General features: G+C 42.3%; 1 protein-coding gene across 4 annotated transcripts in view; it reads left to right on the top strand.

The window, feature by feature from the left end:
• Positions 1 to 1,758: 1,758 nt before the first annotated feature.
• PSKH1 (protein serine kinase H1) overlaps positions 1,759 to 15,843 on the top strand; it is a 75,328-nt gene continuing 61,243 nt past the window's right edge. The window contains exons 1-2 of one of the 4 annotated variants that reach the window (XM_061594071.1): positions 1,759 to 1,962; positions 6,309 to 7,324. In XM_061594071.1, the coding sequence (XP_061450055.1) occupies positions 6,404 to 7,324 (921 nt within the window). In that variant the 5' untranslated portion in view covers positions 1,759 to 1,962; positions 6,309 to 6,403. The other 3 variants (XM_061594068.1, XM_061594069.1, XM_061594070.1) reach the window with 3 other exon arrangements.

The raw sequence follows: 15,843 nt of genomic DNA, 5'->3' as shown, positions 1-15,843 counted from the left end.
CGTCTTTGTTAATTCAGTCATAAAGCTGCAATCCTCTTACTCTGAAGTAGCCCCATTAAACTGTACTAATTTAAAGCAAGGAGTAAGAAAATTGCAACTCTGGGAGCAAACTTTAAGGAGATAACTGTCCTAGAATGAGCAACCCAAGAGGCAGTCTGGTTTGCTTTTTTACCCAGCCTCATGTATTTATTAGTTGCTTAACCTTGCCATGCTAGCATCTGAATTACAGTGGTGGCTTCTGTTTATTCTTACTGTTCCCTTCAATAGCAAACTGGTAAATGCTAATTCAGAAATGAAGCTGAAACAGTTCCATTTCTGAACTGAGAAAAAAGGAGGGGGTACTGGCATCCCTCTGAAATTTACAGGAGTGTAAAACATTAAGGAGAACCCCCCCATAATCTAGTGAGGATAGCACCACAGAATATTGAGTGTTAATTGGAAGAGTGACCCAGAAACCTGGTGCTCCATGGAGATGGAATACCCTGCTTGAGCTCTGAATAGTCTCCTGTAGAAGGGCATGGTTATCTGACAGGAACCCTGATAAGGAGCACTCCTGCTAGGAGGCGAGATTACACCATAACATTTTGTTGTAGGTCACACTTGTTCTTATCTAAAAGTAAAGGTAGTCATGATGGCCCATAAGAAAAATTAAAAAATCCATACTAGGGTAATAACCAACCAAAATATTACAAAATAAAGTGCAAGTTTTCATGTTCTCCAGGACTCTTCATCAGGTTAGATGGTAAGCAAAGCGATAGGGTCGAGTTGAGAATAAAACCAATACAGCCAAAACTTGAAACATTTAAAACACCACCAACATTTAAAACAGCAGTAGACATTGCATGACAAAAAAATAGTTTCTAAAAGGGCTCGTTTAAACAAAACCATCTGTTGCATCCTCTTGTGTTGAATGTTGTTGTAAGGTTGTAAGGATCCTGTCTGTCATTTTATTGTTTTCTGTACAGTCCTATACATGTCTACTTAAGACATAAGCCACATTCAAAGGGACTTACTCTCAGGTAAGCATGCGTAGGACTGGAGCCTTAAAGCTGTCTTTATTTTGTGATTAATCCTTAAATAGTTATCTGCAGCATGCTTATGCTTTACTTTCCATGTTATTTTACTTTTTAAGCAGCCTCAAGCAGCAGACTTTGGGTGTCATGAAAGAGCAGCTAATTGTTAAGTTACTGGCATGTATTATTAATGTATTTTTACTGTCAGGGAAGGGGAGAATGTGAGATTTTCTGCCTCCAGCGCCAAATTACCTTGGCACATCTTGGGTGCCTGCTATGCCCCTTGATGAGGGGGCTCCAAATGCAGGTCCAGGCAGCAAAATGGGGGTCCAGCTGTTATTGCTCATTATTCACCCACTTTTAAATGCGGGTATTTTTTAAACGTCACAGAATGAGAACAATGATTTTTGTTATCTTTATTATTTCTGTGTCCTGCCTTTGCTGCATACCTTGTATGCAAATCTAAAAGGACTTAAAACAGGGTGGTGGTTGTTTTTTAAAAATCTGTTACCGCTAGATAGACGAGATTTAAAAATGTGTTAAACAAACACACCTATATTAAAAGAAGCACACACGTACAATTTATTCGTAGAAACGCAAGCAAAAAACCGAAACAATTATAAACGCAGAGACCAAGGAGAGCAACAGCCAACACCTCCCTCCCTGGCGAGTCTATAAAGTGTTCCAGCTCTACTCTCGGAACCCGTTATCTTCCTGGCCTCTCCTCCGTTTCTCTAGCAACCAGAGCCCCCTCTCCCTTACCTCTACGTTAAGTACCACGATAGGCCCGCCCATGACTCGCCTCTACCAATCACAGGCGGGTAAAGCGGCCGCGCACCATGTGTTGTGTTTGTGAGCGCGCACTGATGACGCGATGACGCGAGCGCCAGGCCAAAACCCCCTCTTTGGGCTTGGGCTGGACCCGGCGCCCACCCCGCCGCGGGCCGAGGTGAGTCAGTGTGGGGTGACTCGGCTCCAGAAGTCACTGAGCTCGACACGGTGTTCGTGCAACGCTGATTGCCCAGCGTAATTTCGGCGGGCCTTGCCTGGGGGGCTTTTGGGCGCATTAGACCGAGAGGGGCCTGCACTTCTCTCCTACTTGCTCCCTATACAAGGCCTGTTTTGCAGATGTTTCTCCTTCCCCCTGGCCTGGCGGTCAGCTTGGGGGTAGGGGGCTTTCGTAGTGAGCCTCTCTAGTACTTCTGTCCGCCCAAAGTAGCGCTTTGGGCTGCCCGTCTTGGGCATTCGTACCTCTTCACATCAGGAGCCTCAAAGCTCTCTAGTCGGACAGCGCCTTGCCCTTAGAACTTGAGTAAGTGAAACAGGAAGATCCTTAAAACAGGAGCGATGAGTGTTGAGGGCACTTAGTCTTGTTATGTTGGTGTGGCCATCAACTAAAGAAAAGGAAATGGTTTATCTCTTAAACACGGAGCCTACCTTCTGCCTGGTAAGGCAATTTATCCGTTATTGTCATCCAGCTTTTTCCAGCCTGGTGTTCTTCACATGTTTTGGCCAACATGGGCAATAGTTAGGGATGATGGCAGTTGTAGTCATATGTTTTCTATTCCAGGTCTATTTTGACAGGCAGTGGCTTTCTAGAATCTGAAGCCGAGGTATTTCAAATTGCCTGCTGCCTGATTCTTTTAACTGGTGGTATCAAGAACTCAACCTTGGACCATCTGTTTGCAAAGCATAATAGAGTTGGGGTTCCTCTCCTATTGGTGAGCTATTTTGAAGCATTTCTAAGTTCTACAGCTTAATGTTGGTAGAACTTAGCTTGGGTCGACTGGCTGTTGGCTGAAAACTCTTGAGTGCAGTGAGAGAGACAATAAATGGGAGCAAATATGGTTCATTACTGTTTTCCAGCTTATCTGGCCCCCACATGAAATCTGGTGAAACACTGTATATGCATCTTACCTTGCTGCCCTAGGTGTTCTTGTATAAAAAAGAAAAAAATAAGTATGGGCTTCAAATTTGTGTGGGCACAGAGCTGTTTTCTTCAACGTGCTAGAGGAGGAAAAGCTATAAAGTAAGAAAACGAGAGAAAAACAGCTTGTTCCTTGTAAATTAAGATTTCTTCCTACATGACAACTCCATCTAATCTCTTTATCTTAAAGAAAGGCTTTAAAAATATGTGCCTTGGAATAAAATTAAGGCTTTTAAGTTCAAACAATAAGAGGTTTAATAGATACTTTGTTTTCTTGTGTTCATGCAGCAGCTTGAAGCCTGCTAACTAACATTTCAGGTACATGTAATAACACTTTGTTTGTTATTACAAATGATTGTATCTACAGTGCTCTTGTAATCTACCCTTGCAAATAAGCCTGCCTCAGAGGAGCAATGGCTATATCTCAGGCTGCCCTGTGACACACAAGGATGGGTTGGCAGATAGGCTGATAAATACGAAGGATGTAATCTACATGGTTACAGTATAGTGGTCTTGCACAGGTACAGCAACTGGTACACCTGATCATTAGTGATCAGTCGCTGTCCCATCATGGAGTTATAGAATGTATTCTACATTTGTAAGTAGCTGCTAGACCATACGCGCTTGCCAGTGTTGTAATTTCGAATTATGCGTTATTGGCTTATGTGCCGGAACACAAGAATTCTCTTTACCTGTAAAAGTAAGACTAATTTCCAAGGAACTTGCCTGAAATTAATCCAGGGTCTGTGAGCAAGGAAGACTAGGTAGGAGAGATGGTGGCCAGTGGTGCTGTAACTGCATTCTCTTTCCATGTCTTGAAGGTTTTAAAGGGAAAGGCATCATCTCCAGATGAAGACCTAGCAATTCTGCTTGCCTTCCAGTTGCTGTTTATAAATACCTTCAAGGCACAGACTAAGAAACACTTTACTCCCCTTGCAGATTCTAGGAAGATCAGATGCACTGATAATTGTATTTCTTCCCTTCCATCCTGGAGTTTGTGTAGGACTGAAGAAGGTGTTCTGACAGGGCAGTTTCTTGGAGTAATCCTATTGCAGTTTGCAAAGAATTTGTGCATTAAGTCTTTTTACATAATACAGTAGATTAAAAAAAGACATTTAAAGGAGTAAAACATACAGTGACAGATGCCAACAGTGTGAAAACAGGAAAACTTGAGGTGTTAAACTTTCTCACAAGCTTTCCTAGGGGAAGAAAAGTGTGTGTGTGTACACCAGCCTTTCCCAACTTGGTGGCCTCTAGATATTTTTGATTGCAAATACTATCATCCCTGACCATTGTCCATGTTGATTGATGCTGATGGGACTTGAAGTCCAAAGCATCTAGAAGTTGGGGATTAGGTTAGGGAAGGCTGGTGTGCAGGGTAGGTGGTTTACAAGCTTGCAACGTTGGTCTTTAAGAAAATGTGTTCATCAATTTTTTATTATCTTTGAAGGCATGCTTCTAACAAACTCCATGTTAAGAGCTTTTTTTAAATAGATCACATTTGCTCAGTGTAATATCGCACTTCAGATTGTTTTCCTGAGACTTTTGAATGCCAGCAGGATTGATGTACATTACAGGTGCTTTAAATTATCATAGACATGTGGTAAATTATCAGAAAAATAAGAGTGAGACAGTCCTCAAGGCTTCCTCTTCTAGTACTTGGCAGAGGAATATCCAATCTTTTGCAAGGCGGTTTGGGTTTAAAGAGATGTTTAGGATTAAATGTTAACCTTTGAACAGTGACTTCCTTAAGCTGTTTGTTTGTTTTTAAGCCTAAATGTTGTATATCTTCCTGACATTCCTTTAAAATCCTGCTTGCTCAGCTGTTCTGAGTAGATGGGTTTCTTTGGCAGTTGCTCAAGCTTCATGTACATCTGAGGAAAGGTAAAATATATGGTTACAAGAGATAGTTGAGAAGGTCCAGTGCCCTCCCAGCATTCCCCATGGAGTAGTTTGAGCTTAGATATCCTGCCCTCTCACATGGTCCAAAATGTGAAAACTCAGACTCTCTAGCAAACTAACATAGTGTAGGCAAGCTATTAAACTCCTGCTCAGCAATTTTTGTTTTTATCTTCAAACACTGTAAAGTCAAGCAGGCTTCTGCAGTATGTTGGGATACAGGAATGACTTCTTATTTTAATCATACTAATAGAAGGACCTCAATTTCCAAAAACTAAGTGAATTCAAAGATCCGTTTGAAAAACTCTAGCTCCGGCTGCTAGGAGGGACAATAGAGAAAAGGCAAAACCAAACTGTTGACCAAATATACTGACTAAGCAAACAAACAGACCAATATTGAGTTCACATGGAAGTAAGTCCCTTTGCCTTCAGTGGAATTTACTTTCAGGTAAGTATGCTAAGAATGAAGCCTGAATGCCTTCCAATTATAGAATGTGGATTTTCTGATTACAGAACTTGGGATTCTTGTGCAAAATGCCAGACCCCCTTGCCTTCCCATATCCTTCTTGCAGAAGATGTTCACTGTTCCAACATCCATTTCCTGTGTTCAGCTGCACAGGTTACCTTTGTATATTTTTTTTGTGTCGATGCTTATGAAATGTGAGCACCAGTCCTTCATTACTTGTGAAATGATTCTGGGACTTTCCCCTCTCTCAACCTCTCTGCACATTTTAAACACAAGTAATTAGCTTATAGTTTTTGTTTTTTTAGCAGAGATTGCACTAAGAAAGTTATAGACAGCTGTTTTGGGGAGGACTCAAGTTGGTAATCTGAAACTGTTTGCACTTTATATATGCTAAAAGTTAATTCATGATCCTCAGAACTGTTGGACTATTTCCCTTTTAACTTGATGGAGTTAACTTGGAACTAAGAATGTTTGAGTCTTGGCTTATCATGGGAAGCTCTGCTATTGGGGTACTTCTTTGGTTTCATGGCAAGGTATCGGTTTACAACACACTTACACTTCCCCTTCCTAATCACATTTGCTGTGAAACTAAGTGTTATGATTTATAGTAGAGATCATTTCCAAGTAATTACATAGGCAGGACAGGAAGTGGAGAGTGTCAATGTTGCTCAAGTTGAACATGACATGGAGCTATGGTCTATGTGAGCCTTCCCCCAAGCTGATGCCTTCCAGATATTTTGAACTATAATCTCCAGGATGATGGAAGTTGTATTCTAAAGGGCACCAGACTTCTGTAAACCTTAGTTAATGAAAACCATGGTTTGCAAACCCATTTCAAACTGTAGTTATTGATTCTAGGTTTATCAAATATTGCACTAAAATTACAGTTAAGCATTCTTAACTGTGGTTTGGTGTGATGCTTGAATTGAGCCTAGGTGCAGAATGGAAGAAGGCACTTATTGAATAAATATGATACACTGACCTTTCTGTTTTTCCATTCTAGGTTCTTGGGAGGTTATGGAGACCGGAATTCCAGACATGGTTGCTGTGGTGTTGCTCTGGGAGAACACCTTGATGGATGATTAGTACCTTTCAGTGATGGGCTGTGGGACTAGCAAAGTACTTCCTGAGCCTCCCAAGGATGTTCATTTGGATCTTGTTAAAAAGGTTGAGCCATACACTGGTTATAAAACTGACATCTATAAGCACTTCATCAAGGGTGATGGAGATGCCATCAAATCTGCCATCCCTTCTCCTCCACGTCACACCAACCCACATGTGGAACAGGCGGAGCCCCGCAAGAATAGAGTGGCAAAATATCGTGCCAAATTTGATTCCAGAGTGACAGCCAAGTATGACATCAAAGCCCTGATTGGCCGAGGCAGTTTTAGCCGTGTAGTACGGGTGGAACACAAGGCTACCAAGCAGCCGTATGCAATCAAGTTGATAGAGACCAAGTATCGTGAGGGGAGGGAAGTGTGCGAGTCAGAGCTTTGTGTACTGCGTCGTGTGCGGCACACAAACATTATCCAGCTCATTGAAGTGTTTGAGACTCAGGAGCGTGTCTATATGGTGATGGAATTGGCCACTGGAGGGGAGTTGTTTGACCGAATCATTGCCAAAGGTTCCTTCACAGAAAGAGATGCCACCCGAGTGCTGCAGATGGTATTGGACGGGGTTAAATACTTACATACGTTGGGCATAACTCACAGGGACTTAAAGCCAGAGAACTTGCTATATTACCACCCAGGCATGGATTCTAAAATAATGATCACAGACTTTGGACTGGCAAGTGCTCGAAAGAAAGGAGATGACTGTTTAATGAAAACCACATGTGGGACACCAGAGTATATTGCCCCAGAAATCTTGGTCAGAAAGCCCTACACTAACTCTGTAGACATGTGGGCACTCGGGGTGATCTCGTACATCCTACTGAGTGGGACAATGCCTTTTGAAGATGACAACCGCACCCGCTTGTATCGGCAAATTCTGAAAGGAAAGTACAGTTACTCAGGGGAGGTGAGTGTGTCAAGGTTCCGGTAGGGCAGTGCCTGTTGTACATGAGTATTTTCTGATGGTCTGAAATCTCTGGTCTCCACAGAAAACCCCCTTGTCCTTAAATCTTGAAGCCTACTGCAACCCTGATTTTTAAAAAGTTACTGCTTTCAGAATATAGTATGCTTTTTTTGCTTCAGAAGATAGGCCCCGTTTTTGTGAAAAACTTTCCATAAAATTTAACAGTGCTGCTTAAAGCAAAAGTAGCAAGTGATTTTCAAGCAGCAAGAATCTCCCCCCTTGCTAATGGGAGGTGGGAAGGCCAGGGCCTTGATAAATGTTACTTCATTCTTTTTTGTAAATGTATTAGATTCTTTTCACCTAAAAAAAACTTTCAAAATGGCCAACAAAAAAGACTAGTGTAAAAGAAGCATTCATATAATACAAATATGCTTATTATTCTTACATTAAAAAACATTAGTTAATGTTTTTACCCTTTAGCATTGGAATAGTTGTCTTTTAAGCAGTTAGAAAGGCCTTTCTCCTTTGGAAGAAGAAAAATGCAGGGAAGCAGCATTGGTCTTTATAGTAGCTTCAAATGGAATGACCTGAAAAGCCAGTCGTCTGCCTGTCCTAAAGAAAGATGGAGATATCTGTGTCTTGTTTGGTGCTATTAGAAAGGTACATATCAAGACACTTCGGACCTGTGGTCCTCCAGATGTCATTGGACACCAGATCCCATCTGCCCCAGCCAGCATGGCCAGTGGTCAGGGATGATGGGAGTTGTAGTCTAGCAATATCCAGAGGGCCACAAGTTGCCCACAATTGCTTTAGAGGCCAGATCTAGGGGATTCTAACATGTATAATTTCAGTCTGTTGTTTTACTGCATTGATCTGCTCCATTGTTCACTATGGTTCTAGGCAGAAGAGTATCCAAGGGTGGAGATAGGCTCTTCAACAAGTTCTACTCAGAAATAGAAATAATTCAGCTGTTGGCCCAAGTGGCATCCCAGCAAGAACTGAGCCAAATATCAAGTATGAGTAAGAGCAATATCTCAAGCAGGGGGCTGAGAAGTGACAGTAAAATAACTGTCTGAAAAACAAATGAGGTGTTTGATATATCTGGCATTTTAGAAACATGAGGCTCTGATGACATTTCAGTAATGGATCAAGAGTCTTTTTATGTTGTTTGGGGTATAATGTTCTTGATGCTAATTCAGGATGTAAGGTGATGCAGAAAAAAGTTGCTTCTTAAAACGTTGAGTCAATTTCCATGGCTGTGTGAATTCTGAGCAGTCTTCAGTAATGTGTGGTTGGTCATTCATTCTTCGTTGTGGCTTATAGCTTCCATGTATGTATTGCCGGGATCTGTCATGCAGTCAGATTTCACAAGTAGGTGACCACCGGGTCCTTGTGTGTTAGCAGCCATGGTAACTTAGCAAGTCATTTCTACTTTTGGAAGTGGTATTTTTAAAATTTATACTTCTGTACTGCCTATCAAACTATATTCTCTAGGCAGCCCTAGGCAGCATGTTAAAACAATAATAAAACCCCCAACAATGCAAACCATTTAAAACAATGTGAAACTGCAGCTGAAAGTTTTGCATCAGCACAAGCCCACAGGGGCAACTTTAATGCAAGATGGACAGGAAGAAAATAATACAGTTTAAAAGACCAAAGGTAAGTTCCTGGAGAGGCATAAAATAACATTCTGCTAGTGGCACATCAAAACATGTAAAGATATCCAATCTCTTGGCAGAGCTCCTATATGACTATCCTGCTGTGCTGCCTCTTTTAAATTCCAGAACCGGCTTCCAAGTTCTTCACTTTGCTTTTATTTCTTACAAAGTTAAGGCTTATGCTAATTGTTTCCCCATAATTTTCTTCTCTTGTGTACGTACTACATGGTAGGTTAGTTGCTTGCCTACTTTCTACACATTACATTTGTTACTTCCCATTTGTTCTCACAACAGCCTTGTGAGGTGGATTAGGATGAGAGATAATGCCATACTGTGGTGTCCTGGTGAGCTTTATGGTTAAGGGCCATTTTACACATTATGCTGATCAAAACCCAAGTTTGCCACCAATTGTACACAACATGGAACTACAGCCATTCTTAGAAACGGACTGTAGTTGCATAATACACATGCTTGCAAATGTGGCCAAATTCATCCTTTGAATGTACACCAAAAATGTAATATGTAAAATAGCCTTAATCAAGAGTGAGTTTATCATCATCATATGTAAAGCACTTAAAATTTTCTAGGCTGTGCCATGATTAAAAAAAAGACTGTTCCTGCCACAGTTTTATAATCTAACAGACACAACACAAAAAGAAAAAGGGATAGGAGGGAAGAACAAAGCAAATTCAGGCACTAATTCTTGAATTTCTGTAATTGTTCTTATAATGATCAGTAGGAATGGAGACAGTTGAGGAAGGAGAGGAGCCAAGTGGTGTCTCAGCTGAGTCAATAGAATGGGCCATGCTGTCTCACCTCTCCTTCAGCAGCAGCCAGGTGGAATGGCAGTTCAAACTTGGATCTCCCATCTTAAACCCAGCACATTTGCTGCTATCTGCCTTCCCCTGGCATCTGTAAATGACAAGTTTTTAGTTACAAATAGATGGATAACATTGGGATTTACATAGGGTTGTTGCAACACAAACTGAAGAATTGGGTAGCTTGCGGTTCTTCAGAAACTCATAGGCAACATCTATGGTACTACTTCAGTAGCTGCTGCTCAAGCACAGGCTTGTAGTATTCAGTGCAAGTAGGATGGAGTTACAGGGCTTTACCAAAGCATCTCCCACCCTATTCCTTGGTAGTCAATGCGTACAGTTCAGTGTTGTTCTATTTTTGCTTTGAAGAGACTCCTTGTGTATCACTGTTGTAGGGAAGTAGATTTGATAGTCTGGGACACTTACACCTGGTCCTATCTGCAGATACCCCAGTGGCTTGGTGCAGATGTAATTGCCTAAACATGGCTAGGAGACCAGGAGGGTCCTACAATGCTTGGCTGTTTCTCTTTCCCCACTCCCGTTTCAGTTACTGAGCTAACCATGGTTAGTTTCATGTCTGCATCACCATTGTCAACAATAGTGCATTTTGTGACTGTGGTTAGAAGTGGCCACAAAACTCTGGTTTGGACTAACTATGTTTATTGTGTACCAGCTCACTTACGAACCGTGATTAGCTCTGCAGCTGAAAAGTAGGGGTGGGCTGGGGAATGCTGATGCGAGAGGAAGGAAGTAGAGTTTGCAAACCTGCAGAGCACTCCTAATCACTTAACTGTGCTTAGGTAATCAAACAGCATTATCTGCACCAGGCAATTGAACCATATGATTGGCCTGTCAGGCACCCACCCTGATTTTCCAGTTACAACATGACTGGGTCTCCTGCCGAACTCCTTTTGGTTGAGTTTGACCCCTAAAATGAAATTTCTTTCCAATGTCTAATAACTTGATCTCCAAAATTTGCAACCAAACTAAAACCTTATTCAAAAATGCTCTTTTAAAAAACTGATTCTCTCTCTGTTGCATAGACTTGGGCTGGCTTAGAAGATGAAAAAAGATAAACATATAAAGAATAAGTATCATACATGTTGCTAAAATAATCCCTGCTTAAACCTAATTTCAGCTTTATTTTGATTGCATTTTTTAAAAAGACCCCATTCCATTTAAAACAATTAATTGAATTTTGTTTTTTTAAAACTGTACCCTGCTACATTGAATAGTAAGAAAGCGGCACTCCAGTTTATCGTGGGTGGTTGTTTTGCCTTGCCTCTTTTCCTTCTTTTGGACTGCAGCCAGCGAACCCAAATGATCCAGCTAGCTTTCCTCTTTGTGAATTGTGAATGAATCTTAACAGTTGCCATATCCTGGCACTGGTTTTAGCAACATGCTTCACAGTGTTTAGGAATAAATCATAAGCAATGGGAAAGTGGGCCAAAGAGCTGACAGGGGCTGGTAGGCTTCTAGGCTCCCACAGCATTTTTTTTCTTGCTTTCTGAGAATCATGGGTCTCTTGAAGAGCCAGTGCTTTGAGTCTCCTCATAATTCTTGGAGAATCAGTATTTTTTTCTTCCCTGGTGTAATGGGAAGAGATCAGCCATAAGACTGTTTATCAGACTATGGTTGACCTTCCAGAAACAAATGAAGGGAACTTTTATTATATAGAGATCCTTTAAAACCATACTGGACACAGCTGTAAGATGGGAGAGTGAAGAAGAACAAAAGCGACTACAGAAAAATTCTCCCACTTTTTTCTTTTAGGTTTAAATCTGTGAACTGAGCATGTTTTTCTCTGAGTGGGCACTGACAAGAGGCATGTCTCTGGAGGTCTGATCATAGAGCTATAAACTTGCCTACAGCAACCCTCTGGGCAATAGCATAAGAAAGGTGCTTTTAAACCAGTCAGGAGAGTGTCTCCTCATGTAGGCTGTCGCAGAATTTCACAGGGAGACAATGTGCATCACGGAAGAATCCAAAAAGGGAGGGGCGTTCTTCACTTTTTCTCTGTCCCCAAAAGGAGAGGTGTACTTTCCAAGATGAGACGTGTCTCAAATGCTAAACTGAGATCGCAGAGCCCTATTGAGAGAGATGTGGAAACTGAAATCCAGGCTGACTTGTGAAGTATGCCCATTTTCTTGGGTGGGAAATGAGCAGGCACCCAACTAGCGCAGTTGCTGTCTGGGAGAGCAGCAGAAGGCTTACCATACCATTCTGGTTCTTTCCTGGAGCGGAGAGTCTGTTTTCAAGAGGCTATTAGGCGATTAATGGGCAAGCTATACCATAATAGCTCATCCAGGTCCTGCTGACCTCAACCACTCTAATTATCATTCTCTGGCTCCTGCATAGTATGATGGGTAAGGCGTGAAGCTTAAGGCAGTCTGGGGAGAAGTGACTTGGTAAGCACTTCTGATGATGTTAGCTCCCTGGGTAAGGATCACGCTGCTTGTCGAAGCTGGATCAGTGCAGCCTATCCATCAGGAACTAATTGTGTTCTCCCCCGTCCATCCTGTGCCCTGCAGTTCCTTCTTTGCTTTATCAGGGCTTTGCTAAATGAGCTGAAGGAGCTCGTTCCACTGTCAAAAATCCTACAGGTCACATAGCAGAAAGCTCCTACTGTTTTCTGGTGATTCCAGTAGAGAAGAGAATTCACATTCTTTGCAGAAATGAATCCTGTCGCTCTTGCGCATTTCTGATTCATTCTCAAGGGAACTCAGGGAGAGAAGGAGATGTCTGCAGTTTGGCATAATTTGTGGCGTATGGGTGCTGGGGATGTTGGCCTGTGGGGATACTTAGTGCCTAGGAAGTAGTGTAGTGTCGGGACCGAAGTACAAATCGGGAAGCCTTGTGTTTGGGTGTCACCTCTGCCTTGAACTTACTAAGGCTGTGATCCAAGACATACTTACCTGGGAGCAAGTCCCATTGAACCCAATGGAGCTCACTTCTGAGTAGACATAGATTGGATTGCACTGTAGGTCACTTTAGGCAGGCTACTTTCTGTCAACCTCTGTCCTCCCATCTTCAATATGGGGGATAAACCGACTGATTTACCTTAGGATTGTTTGTAAAAGCTACCACTAGAGAATGCATGTGAAGCACTTGGAATGAAACTTAGGGTGCTGCTTTACACCAAGACAGATCCGTGGTCTGCCTAGCTTAGCACTGTAGACACCGACTGGCAGTGTTTCAGGCAGGAGTTGTCCCCAGCTCTGCCTGGAGGTGCCAGAGATTGAACCTGGGACTTTGCATATGCAAAGCAGATGCTCCACCCCTGAGCAGCGACCCTTCCCCTTGAAAGCACTATGCAAATACTGAAGAACAAGTGGGACTTGCAACAAAATGTTGCAGTGTATCATCACCTTCTAACAGGAGTACGCTTCTTCAGGATTCTAGTCAGCCATGTCTTCCTCCAGGATATTCTACCCTCTCTCTCTGTCTCTCTCCTCCGTCCACTTTGCTGTTCTTTTTTTTACTGACTCACAATATTCTGGGGCTACTGAGCTTTCTCAACTCTCCTTGGATTTTTTGTGCCTCCTTATGTTTTATTTTTGTGTGATGATTTTCTACTCAGACTGCCAGTCAGCACACCATTCCCATCGTCTTGAAATGATTCCCTCTCCTCCTGCCCTTTGTCTGGTACAGACCGTCCAGCACTCTAGTGAGTCATAGCCCCGGCAGGCTCCAAGTAATCTTTGCAACAGTGCGTTGAGCTGCATTTGGGGGAGTGACAGGGCAACGATTGGTTGTTCTAGTATTACATTTGCCCACTGTTGAAACCACTTATCGAATGTCATAAGGAGTCCTCCTGGATGAGGCCATAGGCTCATCTAGTCCAGCATCCTATTATCTTAGATGTCTGTGGGAAGCCCACAAGCAGGACCCGGGTGCAAGAGCACTCTGTCTGCTTGTGATTCCCAGCAACCAGTATTCAGAGTTGTATTACCTCCAACAATGGAGATAGAACATAGCTATCATCATGGCTAGTAGTTACTGATTAATTTGTCTAATTATCTTCTCATCCAAGTTGGTGGCCATCACTATCTCCTGTGGGAGTGAATTCCATAGCTTCACTATATGCTGTGTGAAGAAGTACTTCCTTTTGCCTGTCCTGAATCATCCATAGCTTCATTGATGGTTCTAGTATTATCAGAGAGCCTTTCCCCATTGATTCTCTTCACCCATGCAACTTAAATGTGATCAGCCTGGCCTCAATGGCTCAGCCTTTCAGCAACCCTTCCAAGAGGAAGCAGTAAGAGATGGTTGGTATCCTGGCCAATAATTTTTGCTTAGAACAACTTGAAAGCTTGTTGTAGTAAATTGCATCATTTTTGTATTTTCATTTCATTCTTTGGGGCCTTTTCCTGGACTTACTGCATCCCTGCCCTGAACTCTTCCATGTTTTTTCTGTGTTGCCCATCTACTCTACCTCTGTCCTTGCTTTCTTAGATCCAGAATGCTGTAGTGGTTAAGAGTATCAAACTAGGTGCAGGGAGACCAGGATTCAAATCCTCACTGAGCCATGAAGTTCACTGGGTGACCACGAACCAGTCAGCCACTATTTCTTTTGAATCTATTTGACGTCATCAGGTTGTTAAGAAGATAGAGTTGGGGGTGGGGGGAAGGTGAAGAACCAATGTGATTTAGTGATTAAAAGTGTTGGAGTAGGATCTCTATTCCCATTCAGCCATGAAGCTCACTGGATGACTTGGACCAGTCACAGTCTTTCAGCCTAACCTGCCTCACAGGGTTGTTGTGAGGATAAAATGGGGAAGAGGAGAACCGTGTCTGCCACCATATGCTCCATAGAGGAAGGCAGGGTAGAAATGTAACAAATAGATCCAATCTGCCTTATCTTTTACTTCAAGACCTGCTTTTCCCAAAGGCATGAAAAGCCACAACTGAAGAAGCCCTATGAGAGCTGTGTGGAATGTTTCTTAAGGCATATGTGGAGTAACTTGAAGCAAGATAAGAAGCCTGGAAATGTACTTCTTAAACTTTTCTGACCATAATTCAAAAGGTGGAGGCTGCATCATCTGTCCTGAAAGAGTGGCTGAAACCTATTGTCATTGATATTTGTTGGCTCGCCTGGGGAAATGGTCCACAAACGTCATCCCCTCCCTTCCTGTTGCTGTGTGACTCACACCAGCTTTTATTCCCTGATGAATACCACCTCCAGATGGGATGATGCTTAAACACCTTGACGCACAATGCACTTTGTAGGGTCTTGGTGCAGATGTTGTCTGGAACATGATGTTTTGCACTGTTGTTTGCTAGTTGACATAAGCTTGGGTTAGTGTGAAATGGAGGCATGCAAAATTATAGAAGAGTGGGAAAAGAGAACATAAAATAAAAATTCAGAGGCCTGCCTTTATAATTAAGCTCCTCCTCCTAACACAACAGCATCTGTGTTGTTTCCATATGACTCCACCAAGCCTCAACTGTTGCTGTGACTCCACCAAATCAGCTTCACTAGGCACAGTACAAAAAAGATCAGGGTATCATAAACATCTGTGATTCCCCCATCCCCCTCCTCCGATGCAAAAACTGCATGTATCCTGAACATCCAATGCCAGCTTGCTTTGTGGGAAGGCAGAAAAGGCAATGCAAATAAAGGGGCAGCTTTTGCATGTTCCTAAAAGAAAGCTAAACATCATCTCCAAGTCTCATTTAAAGCAAAGCAGGGCTTTTAGTGTTTAAGCATATTGATCTCAATGGGACTTAGGCATGCATTTTTCTGGATTGCCTTTACTAGAGGAGGTGTATGTTTATGATGTTGAGTGGTCAGATACTATAGTGCTTAAAATATGTCTAATTCAGCCTCAGTTTTACAAGTGGCTTGTCACTTCAATTTATTTTAAACAGTTTTGCCCCCACTTTTCAATCCATAGTTCCCAGGATGGCTTACTGCAACATATGCTAATACATAACAAGAAAATATAGGCATTACAATAAAATACAGCTATAGTAAGACCAGCCACTCAAGGCTGCAATCCACTACAGACTTATTTGGCATTCAGTCCCACTGAGCTCACTGGAG

The sequence above is a fragment of the Rhineura floridana genome, chromosome 13 (genome assembly GCF_030035675.1).
Source record: "Rhineura floridana isolate rRhiFlo1 chromosome 13, rRhiFlo1.hap2, whole genome shotgun sequence".
NCBI lineage: Eukaryota > Metazoa > Chordata > Lepidosauria > Squamata > Rhineuridae > Rhineura > Rhineura floridana.
This window is presented reverse-complemented; position numbering and strand designations above follow the sequence as displayed.